Source organism: Nannospalax galili, unplaced genomic scaffold, assembly GCF_000622305.1.
Source record: "Nannospalax galili isolate Female #2095 unplaced genomic scaffold, S.galili_v1.0 scaffold582, whole genome shotgun sequence".
NCBI classification, from domain to species: domain Eukaryota; kingdom Metazoa; phylum Chordata; class Mammalia; order Rodentia; family Spalacidae; genus Nannospalax; species Nannospalax galili.
In genome coordinates, this window is record NW_008349130.1 from 219712 (window position 1) to 246241 (window position 26530).

A 26530-nucleotide genomic window follows, 5' to 3' on the forward strand; every position below is an offset into this window, starting at 1 on the left:
TTTCCCTAGAAGCCCTCTTGCTTCGTCAATAAATACCATATCAGAAATCAGTAGGTTAACATCCCAGACTAGAGCTTTCACAGTGAAAGATTAAAGCATTGTACTTTTATCATCAGGCAAATTAAAATTTTTGACTCTGACTTGAGGACATTGTGAAGGTCAAACAGAATAAAGATAAACCCCTGGGAGCAGTCGCAGAGCTTTTTAGATACTTAAACCTCTGGGCCAGTGAGGTGCTTAGGAAGTAAATGCATTGGCTGTGCACACCTGGTGACCTGAGTTTGATCCCAGGAACCCATGCAAAGGTGGAAGGAGAGAATTGATGCCACAAGACCGTCCTCTCACATGCACATACAAGCTGTGGCATGCCCCCACCACACCATGTGCACACACAATAAAAAATATTTTTTTTAATTCTTAGTCATTAAACAACTCCAGAATAAGCATTGCCATGCTGTATCTGAATCCATTAAATTTGATAATACAAGTAGTTCTTACAAGAGAGAACATTTACTAAGTATATTTACAACTATCCAGACAACTCAAAGATAATTAGCTCAAATGCAAAAAAAAAAAAAAAAGTTTTTATTTCCAGTGCTTTGTGTGTCTGTTAGAAAACGTTTAAAAATAACCACATAGAGGACTTAAATAAAACAGAAGAACAAAGTGAAGAACTCAACTCAGGACCTAGATACGAAAGCTATCAAAGTTTATTAATGGCTGTTTGGGAGGATTCCAAAACATCTATGAAAATTTCAGCAATAAAATTGAGACTCTGAAAAAGAAACGTTATAAGTCAAACAAAACATGGTGGAAAGCATAATCAATATACAAACTCAAGCTAAAGAATAGATTTCAAGGGTGGAAGATAAGGTAGAGATAATGTATTCAGGGATATTCATATGAGAGAGAGAAAGAGAGAGAGAGAGAGAGAGAAACAGCTAGTAAGCATTAACAAAACTGCCAAGATCTCTCTATCTTCAAGAGATCAAACTAACAGAATGGAAGAAGGAACTGAGATGAAGATTGAAGGCATATACAATTTATGCAAAGAAGTAAGAACAGAAGATTCCCCAAACTCAGAGAAAAAAACCAGATATCCAAAGACAAGATGCACTTAGAACTCAACCCATACTCATCAGAGAAGAACCTCTTCATAATGCATTATAATCAAGCTATCCAACGTTCAATGCAAAGAAACAGTATTAAAAGTAGTAAGAGAAAAATTCAACTCACTTACAATGCTGCCTTTTCCAGAACATCAGATCTCTCAATAGCAGCCATAAAATGGAGTAAGATACTTCAATCCATGAAAGTAAATAACTGCCAGCAAGATTGTCATGTCCAACCAAGTTATCATTTAAATTGATGGAGAAATGAGAACAGAAAGTAAAAACTAGACAATTCATAACAAACAATCCAGCACTGTCAAAAATATTTAAAAGAATACAGAGTACAAGGACAATATTTTCCTTTACTAGAGCACAGAAAAGAATAAATTTCATGAGAAAGGATGATCAAAATGGAGATCAGAAGGGATTCATCATGCCCAGTAACTCCCTAAATTTTTTATGGGAAGAAGAAAAAGCTAGCAATTATAGAGTCAGTCAGAACAATGCCCAAGAAAACCATGGAAAAGAGCAAACTTCTCTCAATAACAGCCTTAAATGCAAGTGTACTTTTGAAAAATGCAGATTAGCTGAGTGGGTTAAAAACCAAGATTCATTGTTCATGATTGTTCAGACTTTCCTGGGACTCCTGTATTTCCATATGACTTTGTATGTGAAGAATTGCATTGATGGTGATTGCACTAAATCTACAGATTGCTTTTGGTAGGATGGCCATTTTCATAATATTCATCCTACCAACCCATGAGCGTGTGAGTTATTTCCATCTTCTGGCATCTCCTTCAATTTCTTTCTTCCATGTCTTAAAGATTTTGTTGTACAAGTCCAAGATATTTGATTTGATTTGAATCTATTTTGAACTATGTTGAATCGATTGTTTACCTGATTTCTATTTCTTTCTCAGTATTTTTATTGTTGGTATACAGAAAACCAAATGATTCTGTGTGTTAATTTTGTATTCTGCTACTTTGACAAATGTGTTTATCAGTTTTAGGAGGTTCTCTATGGTCTTTCTTGTGTAGAATCATAGCATTTGCAAATAAGATTTCTTTGACTTCTTCCTTTCCTATTTGTATCCCATAAATCTCCTTCCTTTGTTTTATTGTTCTAGCTAAGACTTTAAGTACTATATTGAAATGGTGGGAAGAGAGTGGACATCCATGTCTTGTCACTGATTTTAGAAGAAATGCTTTGATTTTTCTCCATTTAGCATAATGTTGGCTGTATGTTTTTGGTATATTGCCTTAATATATGTTGGGATAGGTCCCTTGAATCCCTAGATTTTCCGAGACTATTATAATGAAAGGATGTTGGGTTTTTTTCATAGGCCTTTTCTGCGTCTAATGAGATAATCATGTGGTTTCTGTCACTGAGTCTATTTATGTGTTAAATTAGATCTATTGATTTGTATGTGATTTGATGTGTTGAACCATCTTTGAGATGAAGCTGACTTGATTATGGTAGATGGCTTTCTTAATTTTCCTTGAATTCAGTTTGCCAGTATTTTATTTTAGAGTTTTTGTATCTATGTTCAATGGGTATATGGGTCTATAATTCTTTCACCATTTTGTTGTTGTTATTGGATATTTTCCTGGTTTGGGTATCAGGTATTGGAAGTGTTTCTTCCTTTTGTGCTTTATGGAAAAATTTGAGGATTATTGTTAAAGTCTTTGAAGATTTCATAGGATTCTGCACTGAATCTTTCTGGTAGAGGAATATGCTTCAAAATATAGGTATAGGAAAGGACTTTCTGAACAGAACCCTGACAGCGCAGGCATTAAGACCAACAATTGACAAATGGGACCTCATGAAACTAAAAAGCTTCTGTACAGCAAAGAACATCATTTAAGAGAAGAGACAGTCTACATGACGGGAATCTTTACCAGCAATACATCTGACAAGGGGTTCATATCTAGAATAGACAAATGACTTAAAAAATGCTAAACACCAAAAAGAAAAATACTCTAGGTAAAAATTGGGGCATGGCACTAAACAGAATTCTCAGAAGAAAAAATTCAAATGTATGATGATTATTTTTTAATGTTCAGTATCTTCAGCCAACATGGAAATGCAAATTAAAAATGCCTTGAGATTTCATCTTACCCCAGCTGGTGGAAGTGCAAACTGGTGCAGCGACCATGGAAATCAGTGTGGAGGTTCTGCAAAATGTTACAAATAGATCTACCATATGATACAACTATACCACTCCTGAGTCTATTCACCAAAGCCCCCACATATCCTGCTCCATGTTTGTTGCTACTTTATTCACAATAAGCAGAAAATGAAAATAGCCTAAATGCCCATCAGCTGATGAACTGATACAATGGAATTTTATTCATTTGTAAAAAAAAAAGCAAAATTATGAAATTTTAAGAAGTTGAAGTAATACAAGAGAAGAAATAATTGGAAATTAAATGGTCAAGTTATCCCTGTTTGTGAACATGATCTTTAAAGAAACTGAAGACTTCTCCAGAAAACTCTTAGACCTGATAAATACTTTAAGTGAAGGAATACAATACAAATATAGCATAGGAAAACACTGGTTTTTCTATATTATCAATACTGATGAGAAAGAAATCAGTAAAAACATCCCATTAACAATAACTCAAATAAAAATAAAATAGCTAAGACTAAGTATAGCCAACAAAATGAAGACATCTACACTGGAAACTTAAAGACCCTGAACAAGAGAATTGATTGAGACACTAAAAGATGGAAAGACATTCCATGTTCTCGGATTGTAAGAATTAATGTTGTGGAATTGGCAATATTACCAAAAATGGTCTACAGATTCATTGTAACCCCCATCAAAATTCCAATGATATTCTTTGAAAAAATAGAAAAAAAAATCCTAAAATACATTTGGCTTCAAATAGCCCATACTTTTTTGGGAGACAAGGTCTCCCTATATCCCCAACTGGCAGGCTGACCTTGATCTCACAGAGCCAAGGTCAAATATTCAAAGACATGCTTAGCAGAAAGAACAAAGTATCACAGTACCTGATCTCAAATTATGCAGTATAGCCATAGTGACAAAGACAGCATGCTATTGACAGAAACACACATGATGTAGCCAAATACAGCAGGATAGAGGACCTAGAAGATAAAAAGCTCACACAGCTACAGCAACCTAATTTCTGTCAAAAATGTACCGCTGTGCATCAGCCAATGGATTAATATCTAGGTATAAAGAGCTGAAAAGAAATAAACACTGAAAAAAATTGAATTAGTGAATGCATTAATGAAATGAATAAACAGTTCTCCAAATAAAAAATAAGAATGACCACCACCCACATGGCAGCTAACAACTGTCGTCTGTAACTCTAGTCCCAGTGGATCCGACAGCCTCTTCTGACCTGTGTGGGCATTGCATGACACAGGTACACTTACCTACATACAGGCAATGCATACATACACATAAAATAAAAATAAATAAAATTTAAAAAAATAAGAATGACCAATAAATATTTGAAGAAATAATGATCAATACATCTAGTCATCAGGGAAATGCAAATAAAAAGACCTTAACATTCCACCTCATCCCAGTCAGAATGGATAACATCTTAATGTTAACAGTAAGTGACAACAGGTGCTGGTGAGGATGTGAGGGAAGAAGAACTCTTGATCACTGCCAATAGGAAAATGAACTTGTACAGGTGATGTGGAAATCAGTATTAAATTTTCCTTAAAAACTGAAAATAGAATTACTGTATGGCCCAGTTTATGTAGCTTTTGATAGATGACTCCTCCCAAGATAGCCAAGACGGTAAAATTACAAGCACATGACAGCAGTGATCTGAAGACCTGCTCTGGTGAATCTGTGTTTCCCATACACTACCATTCATTTCTATCTTGTAGTCAATGAACTGTGTAGTCTTGAAAATTAATGTTTATTCCCATATACATGCTGTATCCCTACTTCTGTTCTGAAATAGTAACTCCTCCCTCTTACATGATGAATGTATAATGGGAACAGGTATTAAACTTACAAAATGGACAGTCTTAATGCATTTCCTTGGAAACAAACTACTCATGGATGAGGGAAAATTTAGGCCGACTGTTCCAGGTGCCTTTCTCTCCTTCTGAATGTGGTAGAAAGGACAGGAGGCATTGGGAAAGGAAGACAGAATGTCCTTCAGAAAGAACAACAAGTTCCTTCTTTCAAACTATTCATAGGTAGACTCTCTCTTCCAAGCTTCCTGTTCAGGGTTGTTTTGAAATCATCTAGCGGTAATAATCCAGTCATTCAATGTGACTCTCCATTCTGTATCTTAATTCATTATCACTGTGCTTTTTTATTTGTTGATGGAGATTTAGAAAGTACATATTTTGAAAAGTATATACATTGTAAAGTGGCTAAATTGCGCTAACTGATAAACAATACTCACATGTTCATAATTTTTATGTGTATATGAGAGATAACTGAAAATTTACTAATTTACTCCATAATTTTCAAGAATATAATACTTTTGGGGGAGAGAAGTTCTCCCTATATCCCCAACTGTCAGGCTGACCTTGATCTCACAGAGATGCATCTGCCTCTGCTTCCTGAGTGCTGTGATTAAAGGCATGCACCACCATGCCTGGCTAATAACTTTTTTGAGACAGGGTCTTTCTAAGTTTCCTCAGGGTAATTTCAAACCTGGGTTTCAAGTGATCCTCCTCATTTAGACTCCCAAGTACCAGGTGCTGGTATCTACTGTACACATTCTATTTTGTGTATCATCCAGTGGAAGGTATATTTGTCTCTTGGAGGCTCATACTTCATTGTTGAAGCAATAAATATGTTGAATGTTAGATAATTATACCTTTTGGTCTTCATTTAAATAAATTATATATTTGTAGGCAATATTAACTATTTATAACTGCTTTTTCTTGCAATAATATAATATTAAAATGTAAATATTTTTAAATGTAGTTATTGCAAATATCATTTAACATTTAGTGTCAATATATTAAATAGGTAGTTATATTAAATGGGGTTTTTATACTGCAATCAATTATTTTTAATTTTGAGAATTTTATATATGAATTTTGTCTTTGCACTATTTCCATCCCACCCAGTCCCACACCAACTCCTCCCATGTCTCTCCATTTCTTCTCAATTTCCTGTTCTCTTCTTTGATTATTATTGGCACATATACATACATACATTTATAAATACACATACATTTATAAATAGATACATACATTTATATATATACATACATATATATGTATATGTATATAATACATTGAGTCCATTTAGTGGTGCACGTGTGTACCTGTGTTTAGGGCTGATCATTTGGGAATTGATATGAAGAAAACTGATTCTCCCTGAGCATCCATTGAGTCCCTGTAGCTCTTCATGTTGAGGAGGGATCCTGTGAAATTTCCCCCATCCACCATGCAGATCTTGTTAGATTACTGTGGAGATCTCATTACTGTAGCTCCCCTGTCCTGTCTAGAATGCATTGACTAGCAGCAGGTGTCTTGTTCCTCTGGCTCCTACATCACCCACCCCTGGTCTTCTGTTGTATGTTCCCTGACCCTTAGGTGTAGAGGCTGCATTGTAGATGTGTCATTTAGGGCTGGTCAGCTCACAGTCACTTATTTTCTGTGCTTGATCAGTTGTGAAACATTGCAGAACTCTTCATATACTTCAAAAAGAAGTTTCTTTGATGAGTGGTGAAAGGTATATTTTTCTGTAAATATAAGGCTACATATTTAAATACCATAAGAATCTACATTGGTCGAGGGACATGAAAGAAGTAGGTTCTTTTCTAGGGTCCATTACCTCTCCAAACATGTGTGCTTGGCTATGTTTGCTATACACTGCATGAAGTTATCATTGAGTTACTATTTCAGTACTGCATTTTGATAATGAATTTATTTTTAGAGAATGAATATTTAACTAATAAGAATTTTAAATCAGTTTATGCATATTTAAAATATTTCTAATTTAATCAGAGTTACTAAAATTATTTTGGGTAAGTCTGAATAGCTTGTAATTCAATAAGGAAGTATTTTAAATGAAGTACACACATTAGCTTAGCTAAGCAATGCTTTACATAAGAAGCAGCCTCTTCACTCTGACACTGACTTAAGAATGGACAGCAATATTGTCTTCTCAGAGAAAAGAGGTGTTTATTAAAATGTATTTAATGTGTGAACTGAAGATCTAATTATGTACCCATTCGTTAGCGGCATTTTATATGGCAGATGTTTGGAAGCAAGGAAGAGAATATTAATACAGTGTCTTAACATGAATGAAAGCAAAAAGAAATTGTGTGTCGTACTTCCATCTAGGGCATCTTAGTGCCACACTTCAAATCGATTGCAGAACATGATCATACTCATTTTGGGTTGAGGAGCTGGGTGATTATTATCCCAATGTGAAAATAACTCTTGCAGTGATTAATCTATGAAAACAGCTAAAGAAAATGAAGCCAACCAGCATTCATGCCAGCCCTGGGACTGAAAAACAAAAGCTCCTTATTTTTAACAGTAAATATAGATACACAACTGTATTTCTCAATGCTGAGAAATTGATTGTAAAAAGGATGAGTTTTCTAATATTATCAAAAATTTAAAACTCATTAAAAATATATTTCATGCAAATAATTTGTCCTGGTGTTTATTAATAATTAAATTGTTATATTTTTCTAAACAATATATTACTTAAGAGTTATTTAATCTCAACTTTTTTTGGTTCAAGACAGAGTCTCACTATGTAACCCCAGCTGCTCTGGAACTTGCTGTGTAGACCCTCCCAGGCTGACCTCATTCTCTTAGAGATCTTCTTGCTTCTTCTGCCTCTTCCTACTGGGACCAAAGGCATGCATAATCAGGCCCGGTGCTAAACTTTATTTTTAATTAAAAATAGAAAAGCCTAGTGAAATTATGCTTCCAAAGTATCTTTAAATTCCTCTGTAAAATTAGTTTCAAAATCAGCTACTCTTCTCTTTTACTGTTTTGAAGACTGCAATGGACAGGTAATATAAATAGTCCTGATAATGCTTGTAGATCATTTTCCATAGGTGTGACATAATCAAAATAAGCAGTGGAGGAAGAGATGACTCAGTGGGTCTGGGGAGATGGCTCAGTGGTTCTGGGGAGTTGGCTCAGTGGGGCTGAGGAGATGGGTCAGTAGGGCTGGAGAGGTGGCTCAGTGGAGCTGAGGAGATGACTCACTGGGGTTCTGGAAAAGGCTCACTGGGGCTCCAGAAATGGCTCACTAGATTAATGTACTTGCCAAACAAGCCTGTCTACTTGAATTTTTTTGGTTCTGAAGAACTCAAATAAAAGCTGGATACAATAGCAGTCATACAAGTGCCTGTAATTCTAGTGTCCCCTACTACTGGAAGATAGGAGATGGGAAGAGACAGGAGAATCTCCAGAAGCTAATGGGCCAGAAGGCTGGTTTATGGAGCAGTGAAGAGACCCTGTCTCAATGAAATTTGAAAGACAAGGATTGACACCTGGAGACTGACCTCAGACCTCCATAGGGGTACATACCCACAAGCATGCACACACACATGCACTCACACCTCACTCTTCTCTCTCTCTCTCTCTCTCTCTCTCTCTCTCTCTCTCTCTCTCACACACACACACACACACACAGATACACACACAGAGCATGCACACACACAGATACACACACACACACATATATATATATGCACATGTATAAACACAACAGACAAACCGACACATATATACACAGAGCACACATATACACACAGGGCACAAAGAGCACACACATACACAGAGCAAGAATGCATACATGGGGCTTGAGAAATTGCTCAGTAGTCAAGAACACTGGCTGTTCTTGCAGAAGACCCGGGTTCAAATCCCAGCACCCACATGGCAGCTAACAACTGTCTGTAACACCAGTCCCAGGGTATCCGACAGCCTCTTCTGTCCTCCGTGAGCACTGCACAACTCGGGTGCACTTACCTACATGCAGGCAATACACAAATACACATAAAAAGAATAAATAACATATTTTTTAAAGTGAATACACACATAGCAAAGTCTTATGACTTCACTTCTCTTTTGGTAATTTTAGACTAGTTCTATTTGAAATTTCAATTATGTTTTGAATTATGTACTCTTAACTGGACAGATTTAGACAAACTGGGAACTTGTGTCTGTCTATGCTAGAGATTATTAACTTTGATTACCCTGGTAAGTTTAGAAAACATACTAATGGCTAGTTTTCATCCCCAGTCAACTATGTCAAAAGTGTTAGAGGGCAAGAGCAAGCCATGGGAGTCATTTAAAAGCTTCTTGGAAGTCGCATATTGTGGCACATGTTTGAAACCCCAGCACTCAGGAAGCTGAGGCAGTAGGGTTTCATGAGTCCAAGGCCTATTTGGGCTCCATAGTGAGGTAGTGAGAGGGAAAACCCCAAACAAACTAGCCTTTGCTGAACAGTTCTATTGTAAGCCAAGGTAAAGGCTGTGTTTAAGATCAACATATGTATGGGGTTGAGGAGTCTATGAGCACACACATCAATAATTATCCTTATAATTTCTTTCACAATATTAAGGCTCAGTGTTTCTTTTTTTGTTCACATAACTTTTATTGAGTTTTCACAATTTTCATACAATATACTTTGGTCTTATTTATATGTCACCCCCTATCCACACCACCCCTGCTAAGAGTCACGTCCTTGAAAGAGACTGACTCTCCCTCTCCCAACGCCCATTGGCTGCCAGTAGTTCCTCAGGTGGGGTTTAAGTTTCATACCCATTTCCCCATGTCTACGCTGGGATTTCTTTCTTGTTTGAGCTTGCATGGGACTTATATATGCTGTCACTATTGCTGGAAGTACATATGAGTAACTGATCAGTTGTCTGGAAAACTCTATTTCCTTGTGATCATCTACCACCTTTGGCTCTTAAAATCTTTCTGCCTCCACTTCCACGATGATCCCTGAGCCTTAGGAGGCAGAAGTTTGATATAGGTGTCCTATTCTGGGATGTTCTCTGCACATTGGCCAGCTGTGGGTTTCTATGTTAATCACCATCTGTTGCATAAGAAAACTTCTCTGGTGAGAACTGAGAGATGCATTAATCTATGGTTATAACTATAAGTCATTAGGAGTCAGAAATTTGGTATTAGGCTATATCCTATGCCCTGTGACCTGTCTAGCTTCAGGTTCCTAGTCCTGATATCAGTGTCAAAGACCAGAATCAGTATCCCAGGATTACTGAACAGATAATAGTCAAATCTGTTTTGGGCATTTATAAAAGGCCACTTTTATAACATTGAGTATTTTGTAAGCAAACACTGTATTATGGAATCTGGCATTTTAAATCCAATTCTAAAAAGCTGTCACTAACTTTAAGTAATGGAAAAAATAATTTCCTCCCTTTTGAAGATATTATGTCTTGAACAGTAAACACTCACTTGACAGTCTCTGGAATTTACTTAAGAGAGTCCACAAAGATTACAGTCACATGCATCTAACAACTCTCTCGTTGAGACAGTAAAGACAAGTCATAGGAAAGTTATTATCATTCTCATTTCTGCTGAGTTAATGACACATTCATTTTAACTAAGGGGAGAAGGAAGTTCAGGGAATTATAGTTAGGATCTTAACATGTACAGGTCATGTGTAACAAGGGATATTCACTGAGATACACGTTTACTTTCTGAATACAGAAAGAAGATTTGATTATAGTTCCTTCTTTTCATTGCTGGGCATTGAACCCCAGGTCTCCCAATTGTTAGTGAAAATGCTTAACCACTGAGCCGCATCCTTAGCACAAAAGGATTATTTTTCAAATATAGGGAACAGATGCAAAATCTAAAAGTAGGTAAAACATTTTCTTGCCTACATGGAAAATATACACCTAGGGGTTGTACCATCTTAGAGGGTCTCTATAGTATTTCTCCAGTCTGAAATTTTGGATTAATAAAGGATAAATCGGGCATGGTGGCACATGCCTTTAATCCCAGCACTCCAGAGGCAGAAGCACATGTATCCCTGTGAGCTCGAGGCCAGCCTGTTCTACATAGTGAGTTCCAGGTCAGCTGTGGTTACAGGGAGACCCTGTCTCAAAAAGGAAAAAGAAGAAAGAAAGAAAGAAAGAAAGAAAGAAAGAAAGAAAGAAAGAAAGAAAGAAAGAAAGAGAGAAAGAAAGAAAGAAAGAAAGAAAGAAAGAAAGAAAGAAAGAAAGAAAGAAAGAAAGAAAGAAAGAAGAAAGAAAAAGAAAGAAAGAAAGAAAGAAAGAAAGGAAAGAAAGAAAAAAGTAGAGCACAGACTACAAGAAAACTAACACATGATTCTAAAAGAAATGTGGTCTGCAAAATGGCTCAGCTTCTAAAGCTGCTTGTCCCTGAGCCTGAATAGTGGAGTTCTAGCCTCAGGCCCCACGTGGTGGAAGGAGAGAGCACATTCCTGCAAGTTGTCCTCCGTACATGCCTCCATACGCATGGCATGCCAGATGCGTGTGCATGCACACTCACAGCAGACACTAATGTTTGAAAAAGGAAGTGTCTGATAATGTATCAAAAATGCCACATTTTATGGAAGAATGTTCCAAGGGAATAGGACTTGTGTACACACATAGGCACAAACTTGTGCATACACACACACACACACACACCCCAAATTGTTGAAAAGATACCTTTTTAAATGACTTACAATTAGTGATGACTTCTAACCATTATCTTTTTGGTGGAACAAATTAATTATCCATATAGGCACCATGTTAAACTTTTTGCTCAGCTGGTAGCAAGATGATTAGAAAATCAAGCAAAATAGTTATGTCAGGGTCTGTGTCCTGTGATTGCCCAGGAAGAATGGGGAAATCTCTTCATGCTAGACACCTGGGAGGTTTTAGTCCAGAGCTTCTAGTAGAAAAGGTTCAGACACAGACAAAAGGCTAAGATTCAGGCTGCTGAGAAGATGCCAGAGAGAAGAAAAAATAGGGAATATCTGTAAATCATGCCACACCCTCAAGTTAAAAGTTCATATCGCTACAAAAACCCTCTCAGTTTAAATACTAGTAATAAGTTGGGGGGCCTCCTTTTTGCTATTCTTATGTCTGATTATCCAGCTACTCTGTGTCTGGGGTTTGTTGATTTTCCAGAACCACTACCAGGGAAAAGTGCTGTCCTTACAAATACAGTTTTATCATAGTAAAAAGGTGCAAGTTAGAACCAGCAAAGGGAGAGAGGGTCCTGAACACAAATTAACAACATTACCCTCTTGTTACATGTCAATGTGTTTATAGCAAAGTAGCCTCAGAGTTCAGAGTTTTTACTATGGCTCATTATCTAGCATGACTGACTGAATCACCACTTCCCTCCACAATTTGGGACAGCATCAGTTGAGCTAAAGCCCAAAGCTCTTCATGACCTGGTGAGTCTTTCTGGCATGACTCATTCCCCATCTTGAATCATATTATTATAATAAACTCTCTGCTTTGCGTCAAGGTGGTAACTGTGGTTTAAATAAATGATCCAATTATCTGGGGATATCAGAATTTAGAGCCTGTTTCTCAGTAACCAAGAAAAAAATCAGCTTTAGTCTTTAAACTGACAAGAGTCACATGTCCGTTTGTTGATGCAGCAGGGGTTCATGGGAAAACTACATGTCCTTGGAAAAATCACAGAGCCTGTGTTTGTTTGGGGTTTTTCTAACTGGCATACTTAGTATTTTGTTGTACTTTGTACACTGACTGGGATCCTTTCTGCTATTAAACGAAAATGAGAGGTGACCTGATCAGGTAACTAGAAATTGAGTTTTCTTCTCGTGAAACTAAGTAATGAAGTCCATTTTTGACTAAATTAAAGGAAAGGATTACAGCATGTTTCTTTATATAACCACTTGATTCCCCTTTTTATTATTTCTCATAAAGCCCTCATGCACATTTCAAAATGCCAGTGGATGAATTCCTCAGCTTTTGATTGATTTAGGATTTTGACAATAATGACATATATTTTAGACTCAAGTCTGAAAAGATTCTATGATGTGTTCCATTATCATTCACTGATTTATTTTTCTACTCTTCATTTTAGAAATCCTTCCTTAAGTTGGCTTCTTTATTTCCTTTTTATTGAGATGAGATCTTATCTCTAAACTTGTAATATCGACATATAATTATTTAAAAATACAATACTCGCCGAGCATGGTGGTGCACGCCTTTAATCCCAGCACTCAGGAGGCAGAGGCAGGCGGATCTTTGTGAGTTCGAGGCCAGCCTGGTCTACATAGTGAGTTCCAGGACAGCTGGGGCTACAGGGAGACCGTCTCAAAAAGACAGAAAAAAAATTACAATACTCATGTATAAAATTTTCAGAAATAAATATATGTAAACTAAATAAAATAAATATTCACTTAAATTGAAAAGCACAAACTGAAGGACTTGAGGGAAGCATAAGTATAAAATGAATATATAAATGTCACAATATTTTATTTGATAATTGAATACCAAATCCCTATTGCGTACATTATATAATTCTAGAGCTACAATCTGAGTTCACAGAACACCCAGTCCTTTGTTCCTCTCTAAATGGAATATCCTGAGGGATACTTTTTCTTACCATAGACTATTTAATTACAATTTTGAAAGCATGCTAAATGCAGCCCAGGAGCTGACTGAATTTCCTGAAATCATTATCTGATGTTGGTCTGTGGAAAATGATACTGGCCACTCATATTTCTACCTCTATATCTTATAGCCTCTAGAACTGAAAGCCGTATACTATGTCATTGCGAATAGCAGGACTATAGATCATGCGTGTGAAACAGTTGAGCCATTGCAATCATATATTCCATTAATTCTTTAAAATGCTCAGAGCAAAGCAGTTAACCCTGCCTCACTCTGGATGAACAAATAACTTGATATAAATTCAGCTTAGGCAGTTTATTATATTGCTAAGAAAATTCAAACTGCAATCTCACTTTTTAAGCTAATTAATTGTAAGATCCTTAATTCTTTCTAATTTGAGGGGAATAAAATAATTAAACCCCATTTTCTAGAAAAAAGACGAAGAAAAAAATTGGAAAAGTCAGGAACTTCTTTCATAAGGAGAGACATAAAAAGGTGGTAAGCCAGCTACAGATGAGAATTTTGTGTGTAGGCTGGAAATTGTGGTTGCATACCCATAATCTCAGAATTTAGAATATCTTTGCAGGAGGACTGCCAGTTTTTCAAGGCTATCCTGGGCTATATAAAGAATTTCAAGCAATCCTTAACTTCATAACAAGATCCTTTCTCAAAAACCAAACTACCCCAGTGTAAAGCAACAAAAATAGCTCTGTCTTCCCAAACACTAAGCCCTATGAGATATAGCTCCCTCATCTCTTAACAGAAGGCAATAGTAACTCCTACCTTACAAGAAAATTGTCAGAATTGCTGAAGATATACATAAAATGCGTAAGACTGTATATGGTACTTAGAGAGTGTGATGATGCTGAGTTAAAACAGCAACCCTTGCCCCAAGCCTGACATGTTCTTTGGGATAAGCAGCATGTAAGCAATGTGTAAGTGTATATATTTGAGAAGTGCTTTTAAGTCAACTGGTATTTCTTATGAGATCAGAAACTTCACTGAGACCACCCAACTGATTACCTTAGAGCCATGATGAGTCCTACTCAACCATCAAATAATAGCTGTTTCTTTTACTCACCAAAGAAAGACGTCTTGTAATGATAGAGATCAACATGAGGTCCCTATTGCGTTAGTCTCCTCATCACTGGGAAAACCTAAAAAGAAATAATTTAAAGGAGGAAAGATTTATTTTGGCTCCTGGGTTCAGAGGTCTTTGTCCATTCTTTCTGGGCCTATGGTGAGACTAGGGAGCATCACAGAAGCAGAGGGGAACAACCCTCGTAGCAGCAGAAAGCAGAGAGAGCCAGAAAGGGAAAGAGAAGAGGATATCTCCTTTCAGGGTGCCCCCATTTCCTAATAGTGCACCCAGCTGTGAATACATTAATGCATTAAACTTCTGATGAAGTTCAGTCCTTACAAGTCTTTACATGTCAAAAGCTGACATGCAAACCTTTAACAGTGAACTTTGGGGGCTACATTTCTATCAAAACCACAAACCGTACTTTAGTTATAACTTTCACGTATCGATCCACAGTGTGACACAAATTCATGCTATGAGCCGCCCTCTTTTGTTGTGAGTTTATAACTTTCTGAGATTCGTTATAGGCTTCAGAGCTACAAAGATCTACGTAGGATTAGCAAAATGTGTACATGTTAACCATGCCCTTCTGATGATCATATCCACGACACCCTTTCTGTAGTGGTTCTAAAATTAATGGACTCTGAAGGCAGTGTTTGAAATCTGCTTCCCGAAACCAAGACATTAACATTTTTCCATGTACTTAAACAATGCTGCTTCTCTTAAATTGGTCCCTCCTTCCCTCAGAACCTCTAAAATTATCTAGATTTTTGTTTCCCACTGTGACTCCCCCCACACACACCTGTTCCACTACAGAAATGAAAGCACACTACAGTTTACACACTATTTAATGAGCCTAAATCTTCTGAGAACACAGCATTGGAAATGGAGAAACTGAAGGTCACTTCAGTAACATTCAGTGCAAAAGAAGACTAATCTGGTAACCCCACTCCCACCAGAGTAAAATGCTCTTCAAAGATACTGACTAGCACATGATAGAGATGCTCTGTTGTACTGCTGTGAAGCTTTAACTCAGGTAAAATGTCACTCACTGAAAAAAATAGTAACTTTTAAAAAATCAATATATTTTACATATAAAACATGAAAATCTAATTTTTAGCAATGCCTGTTTTATTTCTTTTGCGTAATTGGTTAAATATTCTTCTCTTGTTTCATGCCGCCATTTACTTCTATGTACTTTATAAAAATTTGTTGCTCTTACCGTGTGTTTGCCACTGCACAGGGTCTCTTATAGATCTTACTGTCCAGTTTAAAAACAAGGCCAGATGTTACAAGATTGAATATAGGAAAGACAACAGGGAAAGATAATTATCTTAGAGAGGTCAAATATGACCTACGTTCGTAGTGAATTTGTAGATTTGATCAGAAAAATCCCATCTTTGAGATAACTAAATGTTCAATTAAGTTCAACTAAATGAAAGTTTGTAGCTCCCTTCTCTCTATTTTTCTTAACATTTTCCTCAAAGAGTAGTTATAATTGTTTTGTAGCCTATGAAATTTTACACTCCTTTTCCTCAGTGTTGTACTTAACTAACTGTCCTCATTGTCAGAGCACAGTACAGTGACTAATACTTAGATCCTTTGTAAAGAAAAAGTTTATTTAATGATACTGCATATTTCAAACAATAAATATGAGTTTATTTAATGTAAATTTTATAACTTATATAAATATAATTTTATAAATTAGGTAAATTTGATTTTATAAATTATATGTTATTCTAGTAATTTCCACTTGGTAGAATGCACACCACTCTGAGAAGTTATTTGTTGTTTGCTCATGTTATAATCACAGTCCAGCTACTATTTCTCATCTAACAGTCACCTTGATTCTGAGAGCAGCCTATTTCCTCTACATTAAGACAATGACATTGCAAAACTTCGCTGTCTATAAGGATTTTTTAACTGACATGTTTAACAACATCATAGGACTAGAAACAATTGGCTAGATATCCAAGCCTTGTAAGAAGTCTAAAAGTATTTTTAAAACTATTGTGTCTTATAAATAGTAGAATCCTAAAGGACCAGCTATAAACAGTTTCCTGTCTCTCAAAACCTCTAGGAGGAGGAATCTTAAAATCCTTCATCTCTGTGTGTCTGTGTCTTGAAGGATCTGTAGTTCAGTCTTTGGATTCCTGAGAATCATTTGCATTAAAAAAAACAATCTAGGAGCTGAAATATTATAGATGAGGGATGAGGGGATCCTGATCATGTAATGTTTAAAGACAGGGGAAATTGGGGAAGCACTGATTGAGGCAGAACTCCACATTCTTGCACTGCAGGTGATTGTACCATGTTGTTAGTGCCATGACTACATTAAACATGCTTATAGTGGGAAGGACACTGAGGAAGAAAATGATACTGCTACCAGCTTCCATTCACTGTTCCTACTTACAACATTTAGACAGCAAATTCAAGATCTAAATTAGGAGAAATAAATCCTTGACCTCTTCTGTTAATGACAAGGAATCTTGGAAAGCTTGAAGCTTGCTTTTGCTAGATAGGAATTCATTTTAGTTGCTTGCTGACATTCATAGTTACAGTTATTATAAAAAAAAGTATTAGTTTATATCATATTCTTAGCCTAGAGCAAGGAAGGAAAAGCATAGTGCTAATTCACATACGATAGCTACAAATGAACACGTTTTGTGAAATGCAGTGCAATGTTTTCCATTTTTTGGAATGGGATTCCACTAAAGCTGTTTCATTGTATTCAGTACTGAAATATTTTGACATATGAGCCCTTTTGAGTAAGAAGTTTGCCTTTAACTTTATCAAATATGAAAGCTTTCTAAATATAGAGCTTTTATCATTAACATCAGATTTCTTCAGGTCAACTGTTACTGCTTTTGACAAGTTGTCATTAGAAGAATCTCTTTTGACCTCATAGCTCCAAAATGCATTCATTCTTCTATTCATGTAAGTTTTCACTGCACTCAAGCCTCACAAGATCTGATATTTCTTCCATGCACTAAGGACAGAACCATGAACAGTGACACTCCTTTATTCTTTCCAGTGTGACCCAACAGTTAGGAAATAAAGAACAATTCTTAATCAGATGTTGTAGCGCTTTATACAAAACTTGTAAGTGAAAGGCAATGTGCTATAAAACAGTCAGACCTTCTGTTACAATTCACCACTATTATATCAGATAAAAACTCTAAAAAAGAAATAGGTGAGTAATGACAAAAAGTGTTGATGGATACAGCAGATGTTCCTGCAACTTTGCACATGGGTGCTCAACTGTTTTACTAAAATACTTAGCCAAGAATATCCAGAATCAGAGAAAGCATTCAGGACTTGTGACTTCATAGAAAACTCTATATATTTAGCTATATTTATCTCAGCTCAAAATCCTATAAAATACAGCCCAACTATCTTTCACATTCTCCATCACTGAAGTAAGGACTGGTCCATTCCAATAGTAAACAGTCGATGTTGCACAGATAGGAAGTAAGCAGTCATTTTGCAGAGGCTGAGAAGGCATTTTCAGCTTGGCCAACAAACCTATTTTCTTTTCAAGTCTATTGCACATTGTTTTTTAAATATACATAGTATTAAGTATATTATAGTTAAAACATATATAGTTTTTCACAGAACATCATAAAATGCATATTTTATTGCTTATGTTCCCTATTTTGTATATTATAATCTTTATCTTATTCTTCAACATTATCATTTTAATGTCATCTGCATTAAGTTTGCACATTTAAGCAATCCCCTAACTTCACACATTTAGGTTAGTCCATCTTTTAATATTGTAAATAGCTCCACAGGGCCCATCTTAGTAACTAAATTTTTGTGACTCCTCATAAATGCTTGGTTTGGGAGAAATTTCTAGAAATGGAATTTCTAGAACTTAAGGCATCCAGCATTGTGATGCTTTTGTGACAAACTGACGAATTCCCTTGAGAAAGCTGGGGAACATTAATTCTCCTACCTCCACTTTTTAATGCTGTCTTTCTTTAGACTACTTCCTTTACTGCACCACAGGCATCACTTTAATTCTTTAACTAGCTGGCCACATCTCTTCAATGGTTGAAGGTTTTTCCCTTGTTTTTTGTTTTGTTTCATTGGTTTTTAGATATTTATTTTGTTTTATTTTTTGTGAATTTCACACAAGGTATTTTGATCATATGTAGATCCCCTCCCGTATCTACACTCAACTTTCTCACTTTCTAGCCTCCATTCCAAATTTCTGTATGCTTGTAGAATCAGGTTTTTCTCTGCAAATGCCCTGAGGTGTGTGTTCATCCACTGAAGCCTGGTCAACCTACGAAGAGTTCCACCCTTAAGTGAGATTGAACTTCCCCTTCCAACAGTCAAAAGTTGCCAATAGTTCCTCAGTAATGGTGGGATTTCTTAGCCACTTCCCCAAGTCTATGTTGGGATTTTGTCTGACTTGCGCTTATGTGGGAGTTAGGAATGCTGTCGGCCTTTCTGTGGTTTCATGTGAATAACTTCCCAACTATCTGGAAAACTGTTTCCTTACCATCATCCACCACCTCTGGCTCTTACACTCTTTCTTCCCCCTCTTCCACAATTACTCCTGAACCTCGTGAGGCAGAAGTTTGATATAGGTGTCCTACTCAAGGATAAGCACTCTGAAGCCTCTTATTCTCTGCGCATTGGCCAGTTGTAGTTCTCTATGTTAATCACCATCTGCTGTATAAAAAAATCTTCTTTGCTGAGAGTTGAGAGATACATTACTCTATGGCTATAACAATAAGTCATTAGAAATGCATTTAATACTATATCTATTTAGTAGAATAATTGTATTGGGCTTTCTCCTAGGACTTGTGAGCCATCTAGCTTTAGGCTACTAGGCCTGACATCAGTGTCTGGTATTGGCTCCATCTTCTGAAGCAGACCTAAATTCAATTAGAAAATAGTTGACTAGAGCTATAGTATTCATGCTACTATTGCACCAGTAGGCATGTCTTTCAGGCATAGTTTTAATTCCAATCATGTATATTCATAGAATTCTTCACCCAAATATATATCACGAAAACTGGCAGGTGGAAAAAATGTCTGTCCTCCAAAGAATTCATCAGAAAGATCAACACTAACATTTTTTTTTCCAAAAAAGACGGCAGGGACTGGAGCAGATTTGTAGACCTTTTGTATTAAACCCAGTCTGACAATATGTTAGGCTCTGCAGCCGTAATCCATGCCACAGTGACGCAAGCCCGCCAGTGTAACATGAATGCACCTATGGACAGTATGTAAATAAATAAAGATAACTGGGTTCCCATGAGCCTTAGTTTAAAAAATCTGGCAGCTGGCCTCATTTGGTGCAGAAGCTATAGTTTGTAAACCTCTGATGTAAGTGAATCTGTATCCTGAGAAGTGGTCATAGATCCAATACTTATTTAGCTTATCACTTGAATCACATATTGAAATGGCTTAAGCATATGTCTTAAATAGTGAACACAGAGAATTCTTCAAGCGTCAGTATCATCTGAAATAATAGCCATGTTCAGATGTAGCGTCACTTCAAAATTCAGCATTCATCTACTTGAGTACAATTTTTTCCAATATTAATGTGTGCTAGACTGTTTTATAAGTTGAAGGTTATTTCTCTTTGTCTCCTAGGGTGTGAAAATTAAATTTTTCTTAATTTTGTTGGTAATCTTTTTAACCAATTCCCAGGAGCACTGCAGAGAAGAGGCTGTTTGTCAGTGCCCTCAGTCTAGGGGTTCTCTAGTTGATATGTTCATTGCTTTCAGCTCTCTATCAGGCAGCCACGGTAGTGTGTCTGTCTTTCTGGTCATCTTCATCGTGTCTTTACCTCCTTCCCTCCACCATAGTGCCATATATAAACCCTGCTATCTGTAAAGGAGGAAATTCTGATCAAAAGACCCAGATAAATCAGTTTCTGGAATCACATAAATCATCACCATAAATCCAATCGTAAGTTCTTTTCAAGGAGGACTAGATCGCTTTTCTGGGAATATAGTTTTTACAGTTTCTATTTTCCCTAGTACTCAAATTCTTTGTTGATTTTTTTTTTATTTGTTTGGGGTTTTGTTTGGAGGAGTAGGCTAAGTTCTATAACATTAAAGAATCTTTCTAGTACATTAAGTACCTTTTTATATTCTGAGTGGTTTATCATAAATTTTTGTATAATAAAATTTTCTTTACTTACTTAGCTACTTAAACTTTCCACTCTGCACCCTGCTCAGCTCTCATTGTGTGTAATGCAATTTAACATAGATCTGAACTCTAGACCAATAAGAAACACCTAAAGAGGCACTGAAAGTTACCAAAACGCAGGTCCCACATCACAAACTTTAATAATCAGTTGGTTTGGAGGGCAGAGAGCAGCACTTGGTTTGGTTGTTTTCTTATTTCATTTTGAGTCCTCTTTGTTTTTCAATGCCTTTAATCCCAGCACTCGGGAGGCAGAGGCAGGTGGATCTCTGTGAGCTCAAGGTCAGCCTGGTCTACATAGTGAGTTCCAGGACAGCTGGAGCTACAGGGAGACACTGTCTCAAAAAGACCAAAAAGAAAAGAAAAGAAAAGAAAAGAAAAGAAAAGAAAAGGGCTGCAAAACCCTGGTTTACTCTACACACTTTCTTTTAGAAGGTCTGCTGAAAGATGCATGGCAGACTACCCTGCTCCCCTTCTTTCTATTTTGTGCATTGAAATACATCACATACAAATGTGCATTTATATAAGTACTTTAACTTCGCTTTGAAAAATACCAGGAAAGTTTAATTCAAGTGACAACACACACACACACACACACACACACACACACATGTAAACACATACACAGACAATTACATATACACATACATAATCACACACAGACGTACACACATATACACATATTCACACATTCACACACATACACATATACACACATACACACCATATACATTCACATACATATACACTACACATACATGCACACACTCACATACATATACATTCATTCATACCCATATACATACACAGAGACATATACACATGCACGCACACATGCGCACACACACAGACATACACATACACATACATATGTACATATACATACACACGCACATACTTTTGGAATAGTCTCACCTTGTGGAACACTGAGACTTTAGCTTCCATCGCTGAGATTTTTTATTGTCTTTTTCTTGGTGAACTATAGTTTCTTGAATGACTTTATTTATATAACTTAAATCATGTGTGTGTTCCTGTCTTTGTCTTATTTTTAGCACCAGAGGAATGGGCCACGACTCGCTCCAGCCTAAAGGCACCGCCACCAAGGTCAGCCAGAGGGGGATACAGGGAACACCCCTATGGTAGATATTGAAGGTCCTCTCCAGCCGTGATCTCCTCAAAGACAATTCATAGCCTGTGGTCTCCACATAAACAGCAACAAGACAAGTAATAGTCCTTTCTGTTTATTTTTTCTATTCTAGGATAAGTGCTCATAATTACTCCTACATATTTCTTGTATTCCCCTCTATACTGTTGGCGTGACATTGACACTGGTATTAGTTTGCTAAACAGACACTGGCAAGAATAGCTTATAAACCATTCCGTAGGATGATACTCTTGGTTGTTTTTTCATTGTTGTATGTAACCCTCCCCCCTTTTCTTTTCCTTTTTCTTTTCCATTTCTTTTGTAAGAAAGAGCATGAATCTGTTAACAGATTTTGAGTCTCAGCCAAATAGCAGAACCTTTGTTTAGGGTTGCCTAAAGACTGTAATATGATTTTGAACTAGCTGATAATAAAGTTGTAGATAAGATGTTTTAACCTGTCTTTTAATATCTGTTAGTCAGATGAAGCTGTTCAACACTGAGTTGTGAATTTAATTTTAAATGCTGTTTTAATGGGGCTGAAAGCTAGCAGCTACTGTATGTACGTAGCTAACTGAATCTGTTCAGTGTTTTAACCTGTACTTGTTAAAAAAGAAAAAATACACACATAAAGTTCCATGTGTGAGCTTCTCTAAATAGGAAACCACAATTTGTCAGATATGTTTGCCATAATTTGTCAATAAAGCTGAAAACCTTTGTAAAAACTAAATTTGGAAGTACTTGTTTTCTAGCTTTAAATGCCTGCTTTATTTCTTCTTCAAGAGATGCCTAAAATGTTTTCTATTTAAAAATTACAAAAATGAACCCAAGCCTGTTTTAAGATATTGTGTAATACTTAAAATGTATTAATAACTTATGGTTGTTAAATAATTTAAAAGTTAACAAACTAAACTGTTACATGAATCATGGTTAGTAAACACTAATGTATAACATGTTAATGGAAAAAATGGATTTAGAATAATAAATGGATTTTAAACTATCCTCTAAGCTTTATCTTGCTAAACACAAATTCTGATTGACTTGTTTGCACTAGCATGTCTCTCGTGAGAAAGAGTAATGGACTATAAAGAGGTAAGATTACCACTTACCACTGTCTAAATGCCTAGTTCTTCAACCTTTGAGTTTCCCCGCACATTAAATATCCCATCCAACATGTAAGCATTGCGTAGATTCGATTCTCTTTATTGTTTTCACTCAAAGGAGTACGTGGACTTCATTTGCGTAGTTTATAACAATTTGTTTTGACAAACAAATCATCAGTGTCACTGGCCAGTTGTTGCTATTCAACCTCAAAAACTTTATTTGTAATTTTCAGTGCTAAATATCACCGCCCTTGAAGGCAGTTTAGAGGGCTGATTATTAAGGAAATATGTCGCAGGACTCAAAGGATGACTAAACGTTAAACAGGTAACACTAACAGTCACTGTAAGTTTGCCTCTGCAGCAGTCATGTTAAATCTTCTCAGTTATTAAGTTCCTGATAGTTAAAAAAGTAAACCTACAGAAATCTAACAAGTAGGACTATAGGCTATTAAAACAACTAATCAACTTAACTAGAGGCACCAAAATTATTTTACAATATATAACCCTCAAGGCAATAAACAGAACTAAAATTAACAATAATAGTAATGCAACTCTTGCTAACATCAAAAGTAAGCTAAATTTTGGTGGAAAAAAAAAAAAGAAAGTGAAAGACTTGGTAGTAGGGATGAATGCCAAAACTGTCACTCTTTTAAACATAGCTTTTTTGTTCATGGTGGCTTTTTGTCAATGTGATTGGTTTACTTTTTTGCTGCTAATCAGCTTAGGCATTTTGCTGTTTGGTTTCTGCAGCTGGAGTTGCATGCTAATAGTTTTATGAAGTGTGTGTTTGTCATCATTAAAACTGTAAATATCTGCCTTTTATAAAGTGCTGCTGTGTTATATTTTTCTTTTTCTATTCTTTCTCACTATTCCAGATACCCACAAAGAACATGTAAATGAGTAGCAGTGTGATGAGCTAAGGATGGAGGTAAGCAGAATTTTGTCATCTTTGACCTAGTCTTCCAGAAAGCGTGATACAACACGGAGCTACAGAGGAGCATTACAATTCTACATGCTACTGTTTGAAATACAGAAAAAGCCTGGATTATTGTTCAGTTATTTTTACCTTTGAAATAAAGCTCTGACATGGGATTTTTTTTGGCAAGACTTTCTATGTTTATTTAAGAGCTTGTCAAGGGGCTGGAGAGATGGCTCAGTTGCTAAGAACACTGGATGTTCTTGCAGAAGACCCAGGTTTGAATCCCAGCACCTACATGGCAGCTAACAACTGTCTGTAACTCCAGTTCCAGTGGATTCAACACCTCTTCTGTCCCTTGTGGGCATTGCACGACACAGATGCACTTACCTACATGAAGGCAATACACACATACACATAACATAAAAATAATAAATAAAATATTTTAGCTGGGTGTGGTGGTGCATGCCTCTAGTCCCAGCACTCAGGAGGCAGAGGCAGGCGGATCTCTGAGTTCAAGACCAGCCTGGTCTATATAGTGAGTTCCAGGACAGCTGGGACATCAAAGAGACCCTGTCTCAAAAAGACCAAAAAAAAAAAAAAGAGAGTTTGTTGAATACAATGAGAATTAGTAGTTAATCTTTAGCTCTTCCCTTTGCAATGAACCCCCTTTCTGTATGCTATTCCCGCAGTTGCACAGTGTTAAGACATTTACTCTGAAGATACAAAAGGAGAAAAATCATAGGCACTGGCTAAGGTAAAAGGGAAGAAGGGTGCTTCAATACCATGCCCACATTTAACATCCCGCTGACCAGCATCAAATAAGTGTGCCACCACTTTCTAGGGCATTCCCTGAGTTGATAGAAAAACTTGTATCTCATCCACCATTTTGCTTGATGTAGCAAATAGTTATGAAGTAACAACACTATTGAAAATTGGGATTTGTCTATACACAAGGAACTAAAATCATGAGCCAATAAACCTGATTGAAAACAAAGCAAAGCCCAACTGCTACGGAAGCCACAGGCTGACCTGAGGCTAAGAAAAACAAGATAACTGTGTGCAATGTTTGACAGGACCTGGTCCTGTCTCTGGTCCTCTTTGTTTGCAACTGCATAAAAATTGATTATTCCAGTTAAGTTTCAAGAGCTTCTGTCCAAGAGGTGGGAGAGAGCCTAGAGATTCCTGAAGCTTGAGGGAGGTAGAACTTGGCAGGGCCATTGAAATGGAGTGGAATGGAAGGAGTGAAGAGCTCAGTCCGTGGGGAGGGAAATGTGAAAAAGGAAACACACCACTGGAAAGGTCTATTCAACCCATGGGCTTGGAAGAGTTCAAACTGCTTGTCAGAAAAGTTGAAGGTCATTGGGTGCTGATGGCCCAGTTCTTGAAGGATCAGCAAAGACACAGTCTGGGAAGGCAGTTCAGGTCGGGACCTGTTTGTCACTAAGTGTGGTAGCAAATTGTTCAGACTTTATAGAAAACGTGTCAGGAACCTACTGCAGGTGTGAAGTAAAGGAAGAGAGCTATCCAGAAGGAAGCCTCCCCCCTCGGGAAACAAGAAAAACTCCCTGCTTTTCCAATTTTATAACACCTAAGTGCCTTTTATCTAAGGTGGCTTTGCAAAATGCATATTGTTAAAAGAACTACTTAACACTACATGTGGTTCAACTACAGGTCCTTTCTAGAATCAAAGATCAGTATCATACCAAAAGAAATCCTGAAATTGTATTAATCAGTAACAATCTGACTAGGCTATTTAAAATGTTACTGTCTTTATAAAATGAGAACGAATCTCTAATTTAGATATCCTCCTTGTCCTTTTCAACCAGGGGCTGGATTCGGTAAAATGATGAAAGAAAACCTAACCTTAGTTTGTTACCATGTTAATATAACACTTGTATTTTAGTTCATCACAATTATGTCTGTTGCTATGGTCATATGACCCCATAATTCTCCCATATATTCTTTAAAAGGTTCAGATAGGTTTGGGACTCATGTGAGTCCTTTGTCCCAAGTGGTGCCTGTAAACAGCAAGTGACACCGAACTTCTCATTCTGTACCAGTCAGCCACCATCCTGCGGAAGTAAATGTGGAATATTTCCCCAGGCTGATAAGAGGGAGCAAGGCTAGTGCTGGCAGGGAGAGCTGTGTACACATGCAAACCATTTGCAGAAAGTCAGGGACCTGTGCTAACTAGGGTGCAGGAAAGTCAGCGCACACAGTCAGTCAAGTGAAAATGAGAGACCAGATACTCCCTACCACTAATACCTGCAAAGCTTAAGTTCAAATAAAAAAATGAGATGAAAGAAAAATAATACCCAGAGTTCATATAGAAACTCCTGACCTAAATTAATCTGGATTAGCTAAGATTATTTTCCCCACCTGGCAGAATAGGGACTTGAGTTTGAAATCAAGTTTAGGTAAATAAAAATTAATTATAATA

The 26530-nt window shown here is 36.7% G+C and overlaps 1 protein-coding gene across 1 annotated transcript in view; it reads left to right on the plus strand.

Annotated features, from left to right (window-relative positions):
* Khdrbs2 (KH RNA binding domain containing, signal transduction associated 2) overlaps positions 1-22893 on the plus strand; it is a 225098-nt gene extending 202205 nt beyond the window's left edge. The window contains exon 6 of the mRNA XM_008846524.2: positions 21980-22893. Coding sequence (XP_008844746.1) covers positions 21980-22077 — 98 coding nt within the window. The 3' untranslated portion in view covers positions 22078-22893. The remainder of the gene's footprint in view (positions 1-21979) is intronic.
* Positions 22894-26530: the final 3637 nt, after the last annotated feature.